Here is a 22811-nt window from a genome sequence, read left to right on the forward strand (position 1 = left end):
ATCAACCGTATAGAGGCGTCTTGCCTTTATCTAAAATATATGTAAATAAATGTAGCACACGACTTTAGTATTTTAAGAAATGCTCAGTAAGTGTCCCCACTTGATATCAAACACATAAACCATCACATGTCAATCAAACAAAATTGAGGGATCTTAGTGGTTAATTACCAAAACTCACAACGCGTAATTTTTACCACATGAAAATCAACATCTACCTTTACTCCTTCAAATGACTATCAATGGCTGGTTACCCGAATCACATAGCATGTAACCCTTGCCTTGTAAATCATTCACTGCAATCACCCCGTAGAGTGACCATTAGTGCCTGGTTATCTGATAGACACAGCGTGTAAACTTACCACATGAAAATCAACATCCATCCTAACTCCTTAAAATGATTATCAATGGTTGGTTACCCGAAACACATAGCGTGTAACCCTTACCTTGATAACCATTTTCTTAAATCACCTCACCCTTACCTTGATAACCATTTTCTTAAATCACCTCGTAGAGTGACTATTGGTGGCTGATTACCATCAAAGGTAACATGCATGCATTACGTCCCAAAATTGTATATTTTCATGAGCAACCAGACATTATGTCACACTACTCACATCAGAGATATTCCCAATCATCAAACATAATTATGCATGCAATAGGTCTCCAAACATTTATTTTTATAGTCAACATACATCGTATCACACAACACTCAACCATACAATACAAAACATATTCAACCCTTGTAGAAAAATAAAACAGTCAAGTTTCAATAGGAAGACCTCTTACTTGGAGAGCTTCTTTTCTAATTGTCCCTATAGATATTGGTCCAACTTCGACTTAGATCGAGCCTACATTTAAACACCCAAGTTTAACCAGCCCAACTTGGCGTGATACAACGACTCCTACAAATCATAGGGTTTTATTGTTTACCTTCTTCCTACGTAGAGGTTGGGTCAAATCCAAACTATTCAAAAAAGAAACCACATTGTAAATTTGGTTGGCTCATTGTACCTTGGTTACGTTTACTCCTCCAAATAGTGGTTCTGGCGATGACAACATTGTTCAATTCGTGATAACGACGACAATTTGATGCGCGACGGCGACTGGCGATGGTCGTCCGACGTGCGGTGACGGCACGGGACGGCGTGGGCGATGGTGAGGCAGGACAGCGCGAGCGATGGTGAGGCAGGACAGCGCGAGCGATGGACGGCAACAAGATTTAAAGAAGAAGAAGATGATGATAAAGAGGCAGAACAAGGCAGCGGCTAGGGTTTTGTGAGTGGCTCGCTCGTCCCAGGCTTCGTGCTCTATTACATGGGTGGCTGATTTGGTGGCTTTATGTAGGCTGATACCTAGGATTTATTTTTTAATGTATTGGGCTTGAGCCTAGGGTTTATTTTAATGTATTGAGCCTTGGGCCCAGAATTTGCACTTTACGCATCCCACCATGTCTGGAATTGGAAGGAGTCCAAGGTCAAATCACGATTTTTAAGGATATTTTCCATCCTTAAATGTGTGTATTGCATTACTAATCCCAACAATGGAGTAACTTATTTAGTATTTCTTAAAATATTCAAGCCACATGCTACCCTTATTTTTCACGTAAGGGTAAAACGCCCCTCCATAGACGACATGAATTCTAAAATGACCATGGAAGAAATCATGATAGAGAAGTAGTATGCATTGATTTTCATTTAGTAGTTGGTAGGATGATTATTTCATATTTCATGTTCAAAGACTATGTTAGTTCTATTTTCTTGTTTTAAATTCAACTTGTAAGTCCATGGCTTCATTTGCAAATATTTTATTTCAAACTTCCACATATGTTATTTATGGCATTCATGTGATGATGCCTCTAATTTAAGCAAGAATATTAGGGGTGTTACATTGAGTGTGATATGTGATCAAAGAATGAGGGTTGTTCTGCATGTTTTATTACGCCACGAAAAAAAAAAATATGGAGACCTCATGCATATTTGTATGTTCACGTGCACCGGGATACTTCCCCTTTATGATGAAGTATGGACGCGTACATTATGAGACGAAAATGATTATCATGCTGACCATAATATGACTAAGGTATGTCCATGAAATGATACGACTATGAGATGTATAAGGACGATAAGGCTATGACAAGATTAACAAAACGATATGACAGGGATACGCATATGGAAACGATATGAGTATGAAACGTTGTGATACAATACGAAAATGATATGATATATGTTATGGTACGATATATGTGAAAAATTGATATGTTTATGCTATGAAATATTGTGATACGATATGTTATGGTATGATATGTATACGATTCGAATTGCTATGTCTAGAAATATGGAAATGTTATGATTGTTGGGATTTATGCCCTAAAGCCTCGTAATTAATTATTTAGTTTTTTAACAATAATTTATATTATTTTATTTGTGATTTAATTGTTACCCATTATATGAAAATCCAAGGTTATTAATGTAATCTTGAACAGTATGTGGTTGACATACAAGACGATCGTGTTCAAGTAATAACCTAAAGAGTCTATAGTATATGGATAAGGTTGGGTGCCTTATTCTAGTAACACTATTGATACGGCCCACTTTGTAATCGTTACAAATGATTTGATCCAAATCATTCAAGTGAGGACATGTAAGTGGGGGTATCCTATACAATGAGTTTGTATGAGACTTGACCAAGAAATATTTAATCTCTCTTTATAAATCCATTAATTGAGAAGATTAATATTTCACATGTTGATCATATGCGACTCGATCTTAATCCTGAGTGAGTTACGAACTCTTACCTGTGAGGGCTTGTCCTTTAATTTACATGGGCGAGAATGGCTATTTTAGCCGATTCAATATGCCTACTATTTAGGAGAATTGACCAAATAGGGAGTTGGGAACATAATATCATGAGATGAAATTCACTCCTTTCCATACAAGTTCCATACAAGGAAAGTAGATGAGTTGTTTTCTTAAGTACTGATTTTGGGACTTGAACAATGGGGCCCCACCCTCTCATTGGCCTGAGAGGGACTTGGTTTATGATTGGATCATAGACAAATTGTTCATTAGAGAATCAGTGGTACTTAAGGTGAAAGATGTAATTATAGGGGTAAAACGGACTTTTGACCCAGCTGTAATTATGAACAACTCGTAAAGGATCGACTTGCTTGTAATGATTATATCGATGGACATAACTTGTTCTACAGTGCATAAGAGTGCAACTCTAGGTCTATAGTGGAGTGACCTATAGTTAATGAATGGAAATTGATTAATTAAAGAGTTTAATTAATTAATTTTGTATCATTGGAGCTTATAATCGGTAGGTCCATAAGGTTCCCTCGCTAGCTCCTAGTAACGCTAAAAGGTTCAATTTATTTGAAAGAAAATCCCAAAGAGATTGGAGAAAAAGTTTCGAGAATTCTCTAGAGATGTAATATGATTGATATGTTATGATTGACAGACAAACCGATTAACTAGCATGAGATACAACCCCGACATACACATGAAAGATATGTTATGAAGGAAGACGCTAGCGAGATTGTATTAAATGATAATGAAAATTGAGAAACGTTGGGACCTTATACATTATTGTGTGCTCATGCATTGGGGGATACCCCTTATCCTTCTCAATAGTACAGACGCGTACGCTACGAGACAGGAGAACGATCATTATGTTAACATAATGCTGTCGTGATGATCGCTATTTGTAACGGATGTCTAACATCAATAACTACTAGAGAATTCTCGCCCCATCAAAAAGGGGGCCTAGGAGGCGTGCGAACTGACTGGTGGGTCAATACTCGCACTTGTGAACCGTGTGTAGAAAAATTAAGTACACATCCCAATTGCCCGTTATGATGACCGTCGCAGGAAAATAGACTGTTATGATAGGTCTCTTTCATGAAATTGTATGTGTTATCATTTAACCCCAATAGTGGGGTCACTTACTGAGTATTTCTAAAAATGCTCAAGCCACCACGTGCTACTTCTATTTCAGGTAAATGCAAGGCATCCCTGAACGGCTGACGACGACATCACAACTCGAGACCATGACACATGCATAGAGTAGCCCCATTTATTTTCTTAGACTTAGCCAAGCAAGACACATATCGGGAACATCTTTTGAGAGCGTAATGAAGGAAGTTCAATTGAGTCAATTAGCAACTGAGTTACGAAATAGACATCTTGGAAAGTAGCAAGCAGACATCAAAACGCCAAAAAGAGAGGGCAAGGAACAATGTCAAGCAATAAAACTGAGAAGTGAGAAAGAAATACCCTACAAAAGAGGTGAAATTAAAGAACACATTAACAATCACTCGGCTAATACATAATAGAGAAAGGAGGAAAATGCTCGACAAAAGAAGCAGGCTCGAACACAAAAATGAAGAGCGTAGTAGCATTAAATGAAGAGTGTAAGTGAATGAAATGGTAACGTACACAAAAATTAGGGAAACTTACATACCTACCAGGCTCAAACATTACAATGTAGGTGAACGTAATAGTAACGTACACAAAAATAAAAAAATAAAAAGGGCTAGTTCAACTACATGTTACTACCATCTTGAACCCTTGTGAATTTTTGTATTTTTTCTAATTAATTAATGTTGTTGATAATTATATAAGGTGAACCATTTATCTCGTATCAATTGAATAACTTCTCTCTTAAATTATTCAATACTTTACTTTCGCAATTTTTTGTATTTTTTATAGCATCTATTATAATTACACAAAAATAATAATAAAAAGTCTTGAACTTGTAATAACGTCAACCATCAAGATCTTAAAAAAAAACATTATAAAAAACATATTATAGCGTTTTGTTTAGCTATAATTTTTTACATGTACAGACAAAGTAGAGAGAGAGCTCAAACATATACAAGCAAACCACCATCCTTGCCAACATGAATGGTAGCTAACACAATGACAAACATAAACCACAAATCCCCTAATCAAAGCACTAAGCCAATCATTATAAATTCGAAAGATCCATTCACAAACTGCTATTAACTTCTCTTGTTGTAGTCTTGGACTCCATGACCGAGTCATAAGAAGCATGTAATCCAATCAAGATATAGTAAATCAACAGAATCCCAGTCCAGATTCCAAACCTTTCAAATGAGGCTTTGTCGATGGAGCCAAGAAGGAAAAGGTTGATAGCGATCGACAGTGAAGGCAGCCACGGGACGAGCGGCACGCCCCACACGCGAGGCTTTTTGGCCTGTGGGACACCGAGCCATAGGGCCAGAGTTGAGAGAAACCATACAGAATTGGACAGCACCAAGCCGATCCAGCCGTCGCTTGAGCCCCAGTACACGCCAGTTGCTATTGAAGATCCCACGATTAGAACCAGACAAATTATGAGCTTGTTTCGGTCGGATGGTGTCGTTTCACCGCCTACGTAGTAGCGTCGGACGATCAGGCCGATGGCTACCAGCATGAAGATGAAGAGGGTGGAGATAGAGAGGAGGTTCGAGAGGATTCCCAAGCTTGTAAAGAAGGCGATTATTGCTGTTGCAGCGAGCATTGTGGCTGTTGCATTCACTGGAGTGCCAGTCCTTTCATGCACTTTGGCAAACCATGGTGAGATTATGTGGGTTCTAGCAATGTGGGTGAGATAGCGTGCCTGTCCAACAGCATTAACCAACAACACGGTGGTAATGCCTTTAATAGCACCAGCAGCCACAATGTACTTAGCCCAACCCCATCCAACAGCCTCAAAAGCCACTGAAAACGGCGCATCCTCGTCAATTTGTTGGTATGGCTGCATCAAGCACAAGGTAACTGCAAGAATGCAATAGGCTAATGTGGTGATCACCATTGATCCAACAAGACCAATAGGTATATCTTTAGCAGGGTTCTTAGTTTCCTCAGCCATTGTCGAAACGGCATCGAATCCAACGTATGCAAAGAACAAAACGGCAGAGGTTACGAAGATGCCACGAGGGCCATAGGGGGCAAAGGGAGTGAAGTTTTTCGGGTTGGCCTTGGTGAGGCCGGCAATGACAATGAAGAGGATGATGGCAACGTGGAAAATGGAAGCAATGTAGTTGAAGCGGGAGGAGCCTTTGGTGCTGGCTACAGCCAAGGTGCAAATGAAGATGATCACAATGATGGCGATGGGGTCGAGCTGGTTGTAGGAGTCGGGTAAAGACGAAACGTGGATGCGAAAATCGTTCGGATGGTGATTGCACAAAGTGGCAAAGTATGAAGTCCATGAACGGGCCACAGCAGCGTTGCCAATTATATATTCGAGGAGGATGTTGCCCGCTGCTATGAATGCCACGAAGTCTCCTAGTTCTACTCTTAGGTAGGCGAATGATCCACCTGAACAAATAATTACAATGGGCTAGTGAAGTTACTAATTTAGAAAATCTAAAAGGGAATCTAGAATAATTTTAAATTTGGATTATTGTAAAAGTAGGGTTGAATTCAAAATATTTTTACCCTTTATATTTATAGATATTTTATACTTCTTGAATTCAAAATCTAAATTTTGTTTCAACCCATTAAGATCTCATAATAAAAATTTCAATACAATATCACTTCACGCCGTTATTTCTACCACAAAAATAAGACCCATCTCTACCACAAAAATAATACCCACTTCATTAAAGAAGAGAGAAAAAAAATTAATTTAAAAAATAAATAATATTTTAAAGAAAAACAGAGACCAAATATAAAAGGGCACGTACCAGCTGTTGGGATCTCCACGGCAAATTCAGTGTAACAGAAAACGGAAAGCATGGCGGAGACACCGGAGATGACATAAGACAAGACGACAGCTGGGCCGGCGTGTTTCTTAGTCTCAAGACCGGTGAGGACGAATATTCCGGCGCCGATGACAGCGCCGATACCGAACCACATAAGGTCCCACCATGTGAGGCTCTTCTTCATCTCGTGTTGGCTGCGAGCCTTCATCTCGATGAGCTCAATGTGCTCCCCGGACCTGGCCGTGAGCCGATCCAAGAGCCGGGTCGGCGTCGCCTTCAACGCTTTAGTGTAATTTCCCCAACTCTTAAACGACTCCTCGGGTAGAAAATCTTGCTTCGAACAACCACAAGATCTTCTTTTGATCCCTTCTCCACCACCGGCGTCACCGTTTGGTTGACTCATTATGAATTTACACAGAAACAGTCAACCAAAAAAGAAACTAATCGAGAGAATCAATTAACTTAAGACAAGACGGGAGAATAAGAAAGGAAAATGGGGTTTATAAAGGAAGCAGAGACGACGGGTTACGGCCGGTACACACAGTGGTTTGAATATGAGAGGAAATTGACATGTGGAGGTTAATTTGGCAGTCACATTTGTTGTATCAAGCTGTGGTTTCTAAATTTAATCATCTCAACTGCTCAAAGGGCTTATACCACACTTCTTTAACTCCAAATCATTCTCAATTGGATCCTCAAGGATTTTTCTGATTTAATGTCGTCCCATCATAATCGAAATTATATTCCAATTAAAGCTAAATTTTAAAACTATTCTCCTAAAACTAGATTTGGTTAAATGAACCGATTGTTAACTTCTAACTGTACAGTTTTACTTAGGGTACAATTATAAATAAAAATATTTATTTAACTTCATAATTAATTTACTCACTAATTTAAGTATTATAATTAGTATGTAGTTTAATAAAACTCTACAAAATAGTCTCTACGGTCGAGATTAATCGTTAGGATTTTATAATATTCTAATATTCTAATACTCTACTTGCATGAAGTCTAACACAGGGACCATTGTACGATGCAGAGAATTGAACTTGAAATTGTTGTCATGGGTTCACATAGTTGACTTGGATACAAAGTACAAAATCGAACTTTTATTAAGGATAAATTGGTGACACCAGTCTAAGCTAATCAGGTAGGTGGTTGTACTATCCGCATGGTTAGAAATTGATGTTGTATGATGACACATGCCCCATAGTTCTGCACGTGTCATATGCTTGATATGTGTGAAATGTTTATGAAATGATGTGATGCGTTTGACGATATGTTTGAGATGTGCCATGTGAATGATATAATATATGTTATGGTACCATGTGTTTGACGATATGTTTGAGATATGTTCTTTCTATTTTCTTGTCTTAAATTAAACGTGTAAGTTCATGGCTTCATTTGCAAATATTGTATTTCAAACTACCACCTATATTATTTATGGAATTCATGTGGTGATGCTTCTAATTTAAGCGAGAATATTTAGGACGTTACATTAGGGAGTGTGATATGTGATGAGAGAATGAGGGTTGTCCTGCATGATTTTTTACGCCACGAAGAAAAATAAGGGAACCTCATGCATATTTGTATGTTCACGTGCATCGCTATTCCCTATGAGACAAAAATGACGAGTACGGACGCGTACACTATGAGACAAAAATGATTATCATGCTTAACATAGTTCAACGATGATCGCTATTCCCTCTGGGTGTTCGACAATAGTACAGAGTAGCTAGCCCTACCAGTCGGTCCAGAGGGTGCGCGAGCCTGCCTGGTGGGCCCATGCTCGCACATGTGGGTAGTGTGCAGCGAAGTACCATATATCCAATTTGCCAAGTTTGGAGAGTAGGCTTAGAGAATACGATTTAAAATGATAGGTCTCATCGTTATGCATGTGTTTGCATTCACCAACACCAATTGTGGGATCACTTAATGAATATTTCTTAAAATATTGAGGTCTTGTGTTATTCTTAAATTTCAGGTAAAGGCAAGACATCCATGTGTGGTTGACGATCATAGAACCTGTGTTAGTGTAGTTGCATTTTCACTTCTTAGATATTAGGTTAGATTAGGGCATCGTTTTAATTTTTTCTTTGGTTTTACTTATATTTCACATTGAATATTTTTCGTTGTTTTGGTTTTAAGACTCTTAATGCAAACAGATAAGTTCATAATATTATTTTATTAATTTTTAAAGAATGTATCCACATAAAATTTATGTTAGATCATGCTAAAAAATAATAATTAAACAAATCAACTAATCTCATCCCTCCTCCAACCTCTCACATGCCCACTTTCCCCTCATCCCTCAATCAACTCCCCCCTTGCTCCCTCCCTTTCTTCCAATTCTCACTACATTATCTCCACATTTGTCCTAACACCACAAGATCTCCCATCATCAAAAATGAAAATCTTTCTCTTACAATTACAACATGAATCAATTTTGTCACATCGTTACAAGCTTCGAATGACAAGTTAAGCTAATCTTAAAAATAGAATAGAACGTCGGCCAAGGCCAACCAAGTAAATGACGTTATTATTGACATGGTTATATTTGATGCTGACACGTGCCCCGTAGTTATGCACGCCATATATTTGATATGTGTGATTGTTTATGAATCGATATGACATGTATATGTTATAATATGTGAATGATATGAGAACTCTTACATCATGATATGTTTGAGTAGGATACGAGAATGATGCGATGAACGTAATGTAATGATATGGCTAAGATATTAATATAACGACACGGTTAGGTTATGTATAGAAAATGATATGGTTATAATAGATTGAAAAAACGATTTGTATAGGTTATGTATAGAAAATGATATGATTATGATAGATTTATAAAACTATATGGTTAGGGTACGTTTGGAAAACAATATGACTAACGTATGTCCATGAAATGATACGACTATGAGATGTATAAGGACAATAAGGTTATGACAAGATTAAAAATACGATAGGATTAGGATATGCATTATAGGGTAGGTTTTGCTGGATTCAAACTCTCGTCCAAATATAACATATTTGAACTTGGATGTAATAACGTGCTATATATAATGCACCCTATTAATTATTACATGGATGGAATATATTTAGATAAATAAGGTTAGAAAAGTAGTGAGCCTGTTGTATACCAATTTGATTTGACTATATATAAAAGAAACAAAACAATGGATTTGTGAACAAAGAAAAAGTTACCAACTTAAACTCCCAAAAAAAAAAAAAAAAAAATAATAATAATAATAATAATAAAGCCTCAAACATAAACATATTCGGTTCTCATCATATTGTTTGCTTTTAAATCAAACATGATTATTAGCTCATGTTTTGCACAATCCAACTCAAAGATACAACTCTCATTCTCCCCGTGGGATGTTGCAATTTGGAATCATATAAAGGATTCAATTCTCTTGGCTTACTACAAGTCTAAAGACAACGATTTAGGCGAACATGAAATCGAACTTGGAGCGAAATACTTTTGGACCTTTAAAGATAATTTTTGGCAATCAACACGATTTTGGTGCAATTTTAGCAGCAAACACGGACATGTTTGTGGTGAATTATTTTGGCCAGAAATGGAAAATTGGTTTAGTGATCAATGTTATAATAGTATTTGTACTTGGGTAGCACGAGACAATGGCATTTTCTTACGTCTTGGTTCTAAAGAATCATATCTATTAGAGTACACTTGGCAATGATGTCGAGTTTCATTGGGTTGATTTAAACCCAATGTCCAATGATGTCGAGTTTCATTGGGTTGATTTAAACCCAATGTCCAAGGATGTTGAGTTTCATTGGGTTGATTTCAACACAATTGTTGAACTAGACACGAGAAAACCCTTATTGCTTTTCTATTTTGAGATTGGAGGTCAATTCTTTTGTACTTGTCGAGCTAAAATGTATATGGATGATAATAAAAATAAAACATGATATATATATATATATAAACTTTTTTTTTTTTTTTTGGAAACATACAAGTTGTAAGGACCTGGCTAACTCGATGACTTCATTAAAGACAGGAAAATTTTTAGCGAAATAAAACAAGAAAATTTAAAACATAATATACATTATATCAAAATAAAGTTCATACATGAGTTTTTAAAACACAACCCAACATTTAAGACACAAAATACGGAATGGACACAAAACATTTTAAAATAAAAAGATTGAGGACGACGGGTGAAACTTGTCTACGGCACCTACTCCAGAGTCCGCTCCCGACCTCGAAAAGCTCCTTATTACCTGAAAAATAAGGAATGAGTACAAAGACTCAGTAAGTAGCCTACTTGTAGGTTCTTAATCGTGTCCTTGATATGCTAGAGTATCACACTCTTTCTTTTCTTTTTCTTGTTCTTGTTGTAAGTACTTATGCTCTTTAGTTCTTATCCTTGACTTGTATGTTCTTATCACGATCTATTCTGAGAACCTTGGTCCTTGGATCCTTAAACTTTAGTTCTAATCCAACGGCCGGTTCTTAGGTCTTGGTTCTTGGTCTTAGAACTTAGATCTTGATCCATGTTCTAGTCATTGATCTTTGTCTTGCTCTTGGTAATTTCTAGGTTCTTGTTTTGCTCTTTTAATGATATATAGTACTAAATTATAGTTTACCTTGTATATCATATTTGATATTTTATTATAAGCAAATGTCTCCTTAACATAGGTATCTTTTCATATATTGTTATTTTCATTTATTCTATTTCCATATCCTTGCAATTTATTTGATTATAAATAGGGAACTTTCACACACCATTCACTTGTGGTGGTTTAGCAAACATTCTCAGGTTCGTTCTCCAAGACACTCCCCTAAGATTTATGGCACTAGTCATGAACCGGGAAACCTTTATCCAAGGTTTCATGCGTTCCAATTGACAGAGTTTCATAATATTTGGAGGTTCTCTAGTTCATGAACCGAAGCTAAATTAACTTATGGGTATTATCGTCATTATACATCATTTCTTGGTTTACCTACTTAACCTTATCCAATGACCACCAAATTTCATATATAGTCTTAACGTACCATATCATGCATTTGAGTTCACATGCAATCGTTCATGCAATAATACAAACATGCTCAATGGGAAGATAACGTTCATCTTCATTCGAAGCGCAGATTTCACATATTTTCCTACATCCTTTATCATGCATACATTCAATATCGCATTGTCACTCTAAAATGTTTTTAGAGTCGATCATATCTAGATCCTATTGATTTTCTTAATTAATTTATTTGCATGGCTTACATGCTAATATGTTAGGTCTAGCAAGCTAGGATTATCAATTTTACAGCATGCATGCTTAATCCAAGCAGTTCCTACAAGTATTACTCGTTGGAATCCAAATGGTTACTTACATGGTTAACGCGTGTTTTCTCGATCTCGAGTCTCTCACTGGAGAGGGTTCCAAAAATTATGAAATTTCCTTGATGGGTCCTAATTCACATAATAATAAGGTCAGTATCGAAGTTGGGATGAAAAAATACCAACACGCAAAAAACGGGTGAGAATAGGGGGCTCCACGCAACTGCACGTACATGCAAGATCCCCCATGCGCTGGCACGCGCCCCCTGTCACAATCGCACTTTTAATGGCAGCGGACTTGCGATTGTGCGACACTCACTTTCCAATGACAAGTGAGCTAAGCCAATTCGTTCTTACGTCGCCTACGGCCAAGCGACGTATGCTCGAGCCTCTGACCTCAGTTTTAAGAGAAGGTTTTAGAAAACGGGGGCAGAGAGAGATTTTTGAAAGAGACGTTATATAAGCAAGAAAGAGAGAAATAACAACGGCTCACAGTATATAACCTTAGGTAGGGAGAAGTTGACAACTAGTCGTATCCCCCTATAGTACATTCTGAGGCATTTCATGCCTGACAGGCCTAAACATGATATTTTTGAAACGTCATACTTCCTAGAAATACAAAAGTAAAACACTACAATATGAAAAGACATGAAGGGTTGGGTTTGTCATGGGCAACATGCCTTAGACGAGCATGATCGTGACATCCTCCCCCACCTAATTGGTTGACGTCCCTGTCAACCGACAACTTTCAAACCTGGTTATGTGGGTGGCGGCGGAGTCTAGATCTTCGGCGCGTTCCCAGCTGGTTTCCTCCATAGGGAGATTCTTCCATTTGACAAGGAATTCACGAATCGTCCATACAGGTCTTCCTATCTTCCTAACTCTGTCGGCTAGGATCTCTGCTATTTCTTTGATGTCTCTTTGTTTCAGATCGATGCTCGGTCTCGTGATTACATTTCACTGGTTTATACGTCCGGGTCAGGGTGATAGGGCTTCAAGTTGCTCACATGAATTATGGGGTGGATTTTAATCCATGTGGGTAGTGCAACTCTGTAGGAGGTAGCTCCGATCATTTTAAGGACTTCAACCAGGCCTTCATATTTTCGAACTAGTCCTGGTCCTTTCGGCCAAGGCGGTTGCCCATTGCGTCGATCACTACGACTTTTTCACTCAATTCCTTCACCCGTGCTTCACTTCCAGACAGCGGAGGGTGTCAGGGACTTCTTTGAGAAACAGCATTTCCTTCTCTATTAAAGTAAGTCGGTCGGCTTGTGATTTGGGTGTCGACTTTGTCGTCGACATGTTTTCGGTCTTTGCTATTTCACAGAGCTTACAAAGCTCTAATACCACTTGTCACAATCGCACTTTTAATGGCAGCAGACTTGCGATTGTGCGGCACTCACTTTCCAACGACAAGTGAGCTAAGCAAATTCGTTCTTACGTTGCCTACGACCAAGCGACGTATGCTCGAGCCTCTGGCCTCGATTTTAAGAGAAGGTTTTAGAAAACGAGGGCAGAGTGAGATTTTTTAGAGAGAGATTTTGGAAAGAGACGTTATATAAGCAAGCAAGAGAGAAATAACAACGGCTCATAGTATATAACCTTAGGTAGGGAGAAGTTCACAACTAGTCGTATCATCCTATAGTACATTCTGAGGCATTTCATGTCTGACAGGCCTAGACATGATATTTTTGAAACGTCATACTTCCTAGAAATACAAACTTTCTAGAAATACAAAAGTAAAACACTAAAATATAAAAAGATATGAATGGTTTGGTTTGTCATGGGCATGCGGCCATGGGCAACATGCCTTGGCCGAGCATGACCGTGACACCCCCCACGCGCAATGAACAGAGGCGGTCAGCTCGGGCATCGCGCGAGCAGTGGCGCACATCGAACCCCAACGACGCAAACTTACCCTTCAAATTTTTTGGGCGTTACACATGGTGCACAGGGAGTGGCGAGATCGTTAGGTTGGACTGTGGGTCGTGAAATCGGTTGCGGGTCAGTTTGGTGGTTCCAGACGCTGTTTGATTCACGTGAGCATTTTGATTTCGGTTTGACCCGAATTCGAGCGTGTTGTCGCGTCTCAACAGGTAGGCTGAATGCATTTCTCTAGCAAAATGTTGCCACGTGTCACCTGCTCCGCCGCGCTGCTTTGTAAATTAGGCGACGTGTGGCAGCAATTTTCTCTCTCAGGTGTGTTTTCAATTTTTTAGGATCGACTCAGTTTCTTCACCAACGTCAGAGATTTTTTATTCACCTACATCGACGTATTTTTCTTGAACATAGAATGAATTGAATACATTCAAAGATACGGAAAAACTCACGTTTTCTATTCTTGTCCATTTCACTCGAACTCCGATTAAGCTCTAATTTTGGTTCGGGATTCCTTCAAGAAGCCTGTGTGAATCCTCTTTTAATTACACACCTCAAAACTCTAGATCCATCATTCAAGAAACTCCTTAGATCCAGACAAAATCGAAACGAAAAAGGCCATAGTCTTACCTTGTCCATTCTCTGATTTTCTGGCCGGAATGGGCGAATCCACCACCCAAACTCCTCCTCCAGCATTAAGTGGAGTCTTGATTCGAAGTTTCTTGCCTTGGATTCGATCTCCAATGGTGGATTTGAGGCAGCAGATTACTCTATTTTACTTTTCTTTCAAAATCCTACCTTCTTCTTATCCCTTCTTCTTTTCCTCTCGTTTCTTTTGCTTTCTTGTTATGACTCAACTATCCAAACTCCTCATGTAGGAGTAGGGGCAAAATGACCTTGTCCCTATGTTGATCTTGTCAGTTTTTTTAATCTTACAACCATCTCGAGCATAGTTTTCTTCTTCGTCGACTCGAGCCTCGGTCTCTTCAGCCTACAATAAAAAATCACGACCTAATTATCATGCATATATTTGGATCTTAAGTAGGAAAACAAAGGTTGTTGATACCTCCTAAGTTCAAGTGTTACAAAAAATAACATAGTATTTGAATAAAAAAAATGAAAAGTCACCTATCAACTTCCAAATGAAATCAACGCATACTACTATCGTATCTTGACTTCCATGGCCATTCTAACATTCATCGTCATCCTGTGCAATGACACTTTCTCTATAATGACCCTAGATTTATACTAACCTAAAGTGGTTAATGTCATCATAACATACTCTCTTATGCAAAAAAAAAAACATTTAAAACTTCATCATAAAACACTGCCATGAACTTACATGCTTTCAAAAATATTTAAAGCAACATAACAAAACTAAATAAAATATTAAAATTAAAAACATCCTATACTAACCCAAAGTCTAAATGAAATACCAATATCCTATGCATGTGCCACGGTCTTTAATTGCAATGTCATCATCAACCGTATAGAGGCGTCTTGCCTTTATCTAAAATATATGTAAATAAATGTAGCACACGACTTTAGTATTTTAAGAAATGCTCAGTAAGTGTCCCCACTTGATATCAAACACATAAACCATCACATGTCAATCAAACAAAATTGAGGGATCTTAGTGGTTAATTACCAAAACTCACAACGCGTAATTTTTACCACATGAAAATCAACATCTACCTTTACTCCTTCAAATGACTATCAATGGCTGGTTACCCGAATCACATAGCATGTAACCCTTGCCTTGTAAATCATTCACTGCAATCACCCCGTAGAGTGACCATTAGTGCCTGGTTATCTGATAGACACAGCGTGTAAACTTACCACATGAAAATCAACATCCATCCTAACTCCTTAAAATGATTATCAATGGTTGGTTACCCGAAACACATAGCGTGTAACCCTTACCTTGATAACCATTTTCTTAAATCACCTCACCCTTACCTTGATAACCATTTTCTTAAATCACCTCGTAGAGTGACTATTGGTGGCTGATTACCATCAAAGGTAACATGCATGCATTACGTCCCAAAATTGTATATTTTCATGAGCAACCAGACATTATGTCACACTACTCACATCAGAGATATTCCCAATCATCAAACATAATTATGCATGCAATAGGTCTCCAAACATTTATTTTTATAGTCAACATACATCGTATCACACAACACTCAACCATACAATACAAAACATATTCAACCCTTGTAGAAAAATAAAACAGTCAAGTTTCAATAGGAAGACCTCTTACTTGGAGAGCTTCTTTTCCAATTGTCCCTATAGATATTGGTCCAACTTCGACTTAGATCGAGCCTACATTTAAACACCCAAGTTTAACCAACCCAACTTGGCGTGATACAACGACTCCTACAAATCATAGGGTTTTATTGCTTACCTTCTTCCTACGTAGAGGTTGGGTCAAATCCAAACTATTCAAAAAAGAAACCACATTGTAAATTTGGTTGGCTCATTGTACCTTGGTTACGTTTACTCCTCCAAATAGTGGTTCTGGCGATGACAACATTGTTCAATTCGTGATAACGACGACAATTTGATGCGCGACGGCGACTGGCGATGGTCGTCCGACGTGCGGTGACGGCACGGGACGGCGTGGGCGATGGTGAGGCAGGACAGCGCGAGCGATGGACGGCAACAAGATTTAAAGAAGAAGAAGATGATGATAAAGAGGCAGAACAAGGCAGCGGCTAGGGTTTTGTGAGTGGCTCGCTCGTCCCAGGCTAGGCTTCGTGCTCTATTACATGGGTGGCTGATTTGGTGGCTTTATGTAGGCTGATACCTAGGATTTATTTTTTAATGTATTGGGCTTGAGCCTAGGGTTTATTTTAATGTATTGAGCCTTGGGCCCAGAATTTGAACTTTACGCATCCCACCATGTCTGGAATTGGAAAGAGTCCAAGGTCAAATCATGATTTTTAAGGATATTTTCCATCCTTAAATGTGTGTATTGCATTACTAATCCCAACAATGGAGTAACTTATTTAGTATTTCTTAAAATATTCAAGCCACATGCTACCCTTATTTTTCACGTAAGGGTAAAACGCCCCTCCATAGACGACATGAATTCTAAAATGACCATGGAAGAAATCATGATAGAGAAGTAGTATGCATTGATTTTCATTTAGTAGTTGGTAGGATGATTATTTCATATTTCATGTTCAAAGACTATGTTAGTTCTATTTTCTTGTTTTAAATTCAACTTGTAAGTTCATGGCTTCATTTGCAAATATTTTATTTCAAACTTCCACATATGTTATTTATGGCATTCATGTGATGATGCCTCTAATTTAAGCAAGAATATTAGGGGTGTTACATTGAGTGTGATATGTGATCAAAGAATGAGGGTTGTTCTGCATGTTTTATTACGCCACGAAAAAAAAAAATATGGAGACCTCATGCATATTTGTATGTTCACGTGCACCGGGATACTTCCCCTTTATGATGAAGTATGGACGCGTACACTATGAGACGAAAATGATTATCATGTTGACCATAATATGACTAAGGTATGTCCATGAAATGATACGACTATGAGATGTATAAGGACGATAAGGCTATGACAAGATTAACAAAACGATATGACAGGGATACGCATATGGAAACGATATGAGTATGAAACGTTGTGATACAATACGAAAATGATATGATATATGTTATGGTACGATATATGTGAAAAATTGATATGTTTATGCTATGAAATATTGTGATACGATATGTTATGGTATGATATGTATACGATTCGAATTGCTATGTCTGGAAATATGGAAATGTTATGATTGTTGGGATTTATGCCCTAAAGCCTCGTAATTAATTATTTAGTTTTTTAACAATAATTTATATTATTTTATTTGTGATTTAATTGTTACCCATTATATGAAAATCCAAGGTTATTAATGTAATCTTGAACAGTATGTGGTTGACATACAAGACGATCGTGTTCAAGTAATAACCTAAAGAGTCTATAGTATATGGATAAGGTTGGGTGCCTTATTCTAGTAACACTATTGATACGGCCCACTTTGTAATCGTTACAAATGATTTGATCCAAATCATTCAAGTGAGGACATGTAAGTGGGGGTATCCTATACAATGAGTTTGTATGAGACTTGACCAAGAAATATTTAATCTCTCTTTATAAATCCATTAATTGAGAAGATTAATATTTCACATGTTGATCATATGCGACTCGATCTTAATCCTGAGTGAGTTACGAACTCTTACCTGTGAGGGCTTGTCCTTTAATTTACATGGGCGAGAATGGCTATTTTAGCCGATTCAATATGCCTACTATTTAGGAGAATTGACCAAATAGGGAGTTGGGAACATAATATCATGAGATGAAATTCACTCCTTTCCATACAAGTTCCATACAAGGAAAGTAGATGAGTTGTTTTCTTAAGTACTGATTTTGGGACTTGAACAATGGGGCCCCACCCTCTCATTGGCCTGAGAGGGACTTGGTTTATGATTGGATCATAGACAAATTGTTCATTAGAGAATCAGTGGTACTTAAGGTGAAAGATGTAATTATAGGGGTAAAACGGACTTTTGACCCAGCTGTAATTATGAACAACTCGTAAAGGATCGACTTGCTTGTAATGATTATATCGATGGACATAACTTGTTCTACAGTGCATAAGAGTGCAACTCTAGGTCTATAGTGGAGTGACCTATAGTTAATGAATGGAAATTGATTAATTAAAGAGTTTAATTAATTAATTTTGTATCATTGGAGCTTATAATCGGTAGGTCCATAAGGTTCCCTCGCTAGCTCCTAGTAACGCTAAAAGGTTCAATTTATTTGAAAGAAAATCCCAAAGAGATTGGAGAAAAAGTTTCGAGAATTCTCTAGAGATGTAATATGATTGATATGTTATGATTGAAAGACAAACCGATTAACTAGCATGAGATACAACCCCGACATACACATGAAAGATATGTTATGAAGGAAGACGCTAGCGAGATTGTATTAAATGATAATGAAAATTGAGAAACGTTGGGACCTTATACATTATTGTGTGCTCATGCATTGGGGGGATACCCCTTATCCTTCTCAATAGTACAGATGCGTACGCTACGAGACAGGAGAATGATCATTATGTTAACATAATGCTGTCGTGATGATCGCTATTTGTAACGGATGTCTAACATCAATAACTACTAGAGAATTCTCGCCCCATCAAAAAGGGGGTCTAGGAGGCGTGCGAACTGACTGGTGGGTCAATACTCGCACTTGTGAACCGTGTGTAGAAAAATTAAGTACACATCCCAATTGCCCGTTATGATGACCGTCACAGGAAAATAGACTGTTATGATAGGTCTCTTTCATGAAATTGTATGTGTTATCATTTAACCCCAATAGTGGGGTCACTTACTGAGTATTTCTAAAAATGCTCAAGCCACCACGTGCTACTTCTATTTCAGGTAAATGCAAGGCATCCCTGAACGGCTGACGACGACATCACAACTCGAGACCATGACACATGCATAGAGTAGCCCCATTTATTTTCTTAGACTTAGCCAAGCAAGACACATATCGGGAACATCTTTTGAGAGCGTAATGAAGGAAGTTCAATTGAGTCAATTAGCAACTGAGTTACGAAATAGACATCTTGAAAAGTAGCAAGCAGACATCAAAACGCCAAAAAGAGAGGGCAAGGAACAATGTCAAGCAATAAAACTAAGAAGTGAGAAAGAAATACCCTACAAAAGAGGTGAAATTAAAGAACACATTAACAATCACTCGGCTAATGCATAATAGAGAAAGGAGGAAAATGCTCGACAAAAGAAGCAGGCTCGAACACAAAAATGAAGAGCGTAGTAGCATTAAATGAAGAGTGTAAGTGAATGAAATGGTAACGTACACAAAAATTAGGGAAACTTACATACCTACCAGGCTCAAACATTACAATGTAGGTGAACGTAATAGTAACGTACACAAAAATAAGAAAATAAAAAGGGCTAGTTCAACTACATGTTACTACCATCTTGAACCCTTGTGAATTTTTGTATTTTTTCTAATTAATTAATGTTGTTGATAATTATATAAGGTGAACCATTTATCTCGTATCAATTGAATAACTTCTCTCTTAAATTATTCAATACTTTACTTTCGCAATTTTTTGTATTTTTTATAGCATCTATTATAATTACACAAAAATAATAATAAAAAGTCTTGAACTTGTAATAACGTCAACCATCAAGATCTTAAAAAAAAACATTATAAAAAACATATTATAGCGTTTTGTTTAGCTATAATTTTTTACATGTACAGACAAAGTAGAGAGAGAGCTCAAACATATACAAGCAAACCACCATCCTTGCCAACATGAATGGTAGCTAACACAATGACAAACATAAACCACAAATCCCCTAATCAAAGCATTAAGCCAATCATTATAAATTCGAAAGATCCATTCACAAACTGTTATTAACTTCTCTTGCTGTAGTCTTGGACTCCATGACCGAGTCATAAGAAGCATGTAATCCAATCAAGATATAGTAAATCAACAGAATCCCAGTCCAGATTCCAAACCTTTCAAATGAGGCTTTGTCGATGGAGCCAAGAAGGAAAAGGTTGATAGCGATCGACAGTGAAGGCAGCCACGGGACGAGCGGCACGCCCCACACGCGAGGCTTTTTGGCCTGTGGGACACCGAGCCATAGGGCCAGAGTTGAGAGAAACCATACGGAATTGGACAGCACCAAGTCGATCCAGCCGTCGCTTGAGCCCCAGTACACGGCAGTTGCTATTGAAGATCCCACGATTAGAACCAGGCAAATTATGAGCTTGTTTCGGTCGGATGGTGTCGTTTCACCGCCTACGTAGTAGCGTCGGACGATCAGGCCGATGGCTACCAGCATGAAGATGAAGAGGGTGGAGATAGAGAGGAGGTTCGAGAGGATTCCCAAGCTTGTAAAGAAGGCGATTATTGCTGTTGCAGCGAGCATTGTGGCTGTTGCATTCACTGGAGTGCCAGTCCTTTCATGCACTTTGGCGAACCATGGTGAGATCATGTGGGTTCTAGCAATGTGGGTGAGATAGCGTGCCTGTCCAACAGCATTAACCAACGACACGGTGGTAATGCCTTTAATAGCACCAGCAGCCACAATGTACTTAGCCCAACCCTATCCAACAGCCTCAAAAGCCACTGAAAACGGCGCATCCTCGTCAATTTGTTGGTATGGCTGCATCAAGCACAAGGTAACTGCAAGAATGCAATAGGCTAATGTGGTGATCACCATTGATCCAACAAGACCAATAGGTATATCTTTAGCAGGGTTCTTAGTTTCCTCAGCCATTGTCGAAACGGCATCGAATCCAACGTATGCAAAGAACAAAACGACAGAGGTTACGAAGATGCCACGAGGGCCATAGGGGGCAAAGGGAGTGAAGTTTTTCGGGTTGGCCTTGGTGAGGCCGGCAATGACAATGAAGAGGATGATGGCAACGTGGAAAATGGAAGCAATGTAGTTGAAGCGGGAGGAGCCTTTGGTGCTGGCTACAGCCAAGGTGCAAATGAAGATAATCACAATGATGGCGATGGGGTCGAGCTGGTTGTAGGAGTCGGGGAAAGACGAAACGTGGATGCGAAAATCGTTCGGATGGTGATTGCACAAAGTGGCAAAGTATGAAGTCCATGAACGGGCCACAACAGCGTTGCCAATTATATATTCGAGGAGGATGTTGCCCGCTGCTATGAATGCCACGAAGTCTCCTAGTTCTACTCTTAGGTACGCGAATGATCCACCTGAACAAATAATTACAATGGGCTAGTGAAGTTACTAATTTAGAAAATCTAAAAGGGAATCTAGAATAATTTTAAATTTGGATTATTGTAAAAGTAGGGTTGAATTCAAAATATTTTTACCCTTTATATTTATAGATATTTTATACTTCTTGAATTCAAAATCTAAATTTTGTTTCAACCCATTAAGATCTCATAATAAAAATTTCAATACAATATCACTTCACGCCGTTATTTCTACCACAAAAATAAGACCCATCTCTACCACAAAAATAATACCCACTTCATTAAAGAAGAGAGAAAAAAAATTAATTTAAAAAATAAATAATATTTTAAAGAAAAACAGAGACCAAATATAAAAGGGCACGTACCAGCTGTTGGGATCTCCACGGCAAATTCAGTGTAACAGAAAACGGAAAGCATGGCGGAGACACCGGAGATGACATAAGACAAGACGACAGCTGGGCCGGCGTGTTTCTTAGTCTCAAGACCGGTGAGGACGAATATTCCGGCGCCGATGACAGCGCCGATACCGAACCACATAAGGTCCCACCATGTGAGGCTCTTCTTCATCTCGTGTTGGCTGCGAGCCTTCATCTCGATGAGCTCAATGTGCTCCCCGGACCTGGCCGTGAGCCGATCCAAGAGCCGGGTCGGCGTCGCCTTCAACGCTTTAGTATAATTTCCCCAACTCTTAAACGACTCCTCGGGTAGAAAATCTTGCTTCGAACAACCACAAGATCTTCTTTTGATCCCTTCTCCACCACCGGCGTCACCGTTTGGTTGACTCATTATGAATTTACACAGAAACAGTCAACAAAAAAAAAAACTAATCGAGAGAATCAATTAACTTAAGACAAGACGGGAGAATAAGAAAGGAAAATGGGGTTTATAAAGGAAGCAGAGACGACCGGTTACAGCCGGTACACACAGTGGTTTGAATATGAGAGGAAATTGACATGTGGAGGTTAATTTGGCAGTCACATTTGTTGTATCAAGCTGTGGTTTCTAAATTTAATCATCTCAACTGCTCAAAGGGCTTATACCACACTTCTTTAACTCCAAATCATTCTCAATTGGATCCTCAAGGATTTTTCTGATTTAATGTTGTCCCATCATAATTGAAATTATATT

The 22811-nt window shown here is 38.3% G+C and overlaps 1 protein-coding gene and 1 pseudogene across 1 annotated transcript; both read right to left on the reverse strand.

Annotated features, from left to right (window-relative positions):
• Positions 1–4989: 4989 nt before the first annotated feature.
• LOC111474067 (cationic amino acid transporter 1-like) lies at positions 4990–7095 on the reverse strand. Its single transcript, XM_023119325.1, has 2 exons — positions 6692–7095; positions 4990–6323 (listed from the first exon to the last, which is right to left on the reverse strand). The coding sequence occupies exons 1-2, from the start codon at positions 6915–6917 to the stop codon at positions 4990–4992; spliced, it is 1560 nt and encodes a 519-aa protein (XP_022975093.1). The 5' UTR covers positions 6918–7095.
• A 13251-nt stretch (positions 7096–20346) lies between these two features.
• Positions 20347–22448, reverse strand: LOC111474066 (annotated as a pseudogene).
• Between the last annotated feature and the right edge of the window lie 363 nt (positions 22449–22811).

Source organism: Cucurbita maxima, unplaced genomic scaffold (assembly GCF_002738345.1).
Source record: "Cucurbita maxima cultivar Rimu unplaced genomic scaffold, Cmax_1.0 Cma_Scf00229, whole genome shotgun sequence".
NCBI lineage: Eukaryota > Viridiplantae > Streptophyta > Magnoliopsida > Cucurbitales > Cucurbitaceae > Cucurbita > Cucurbita maxima.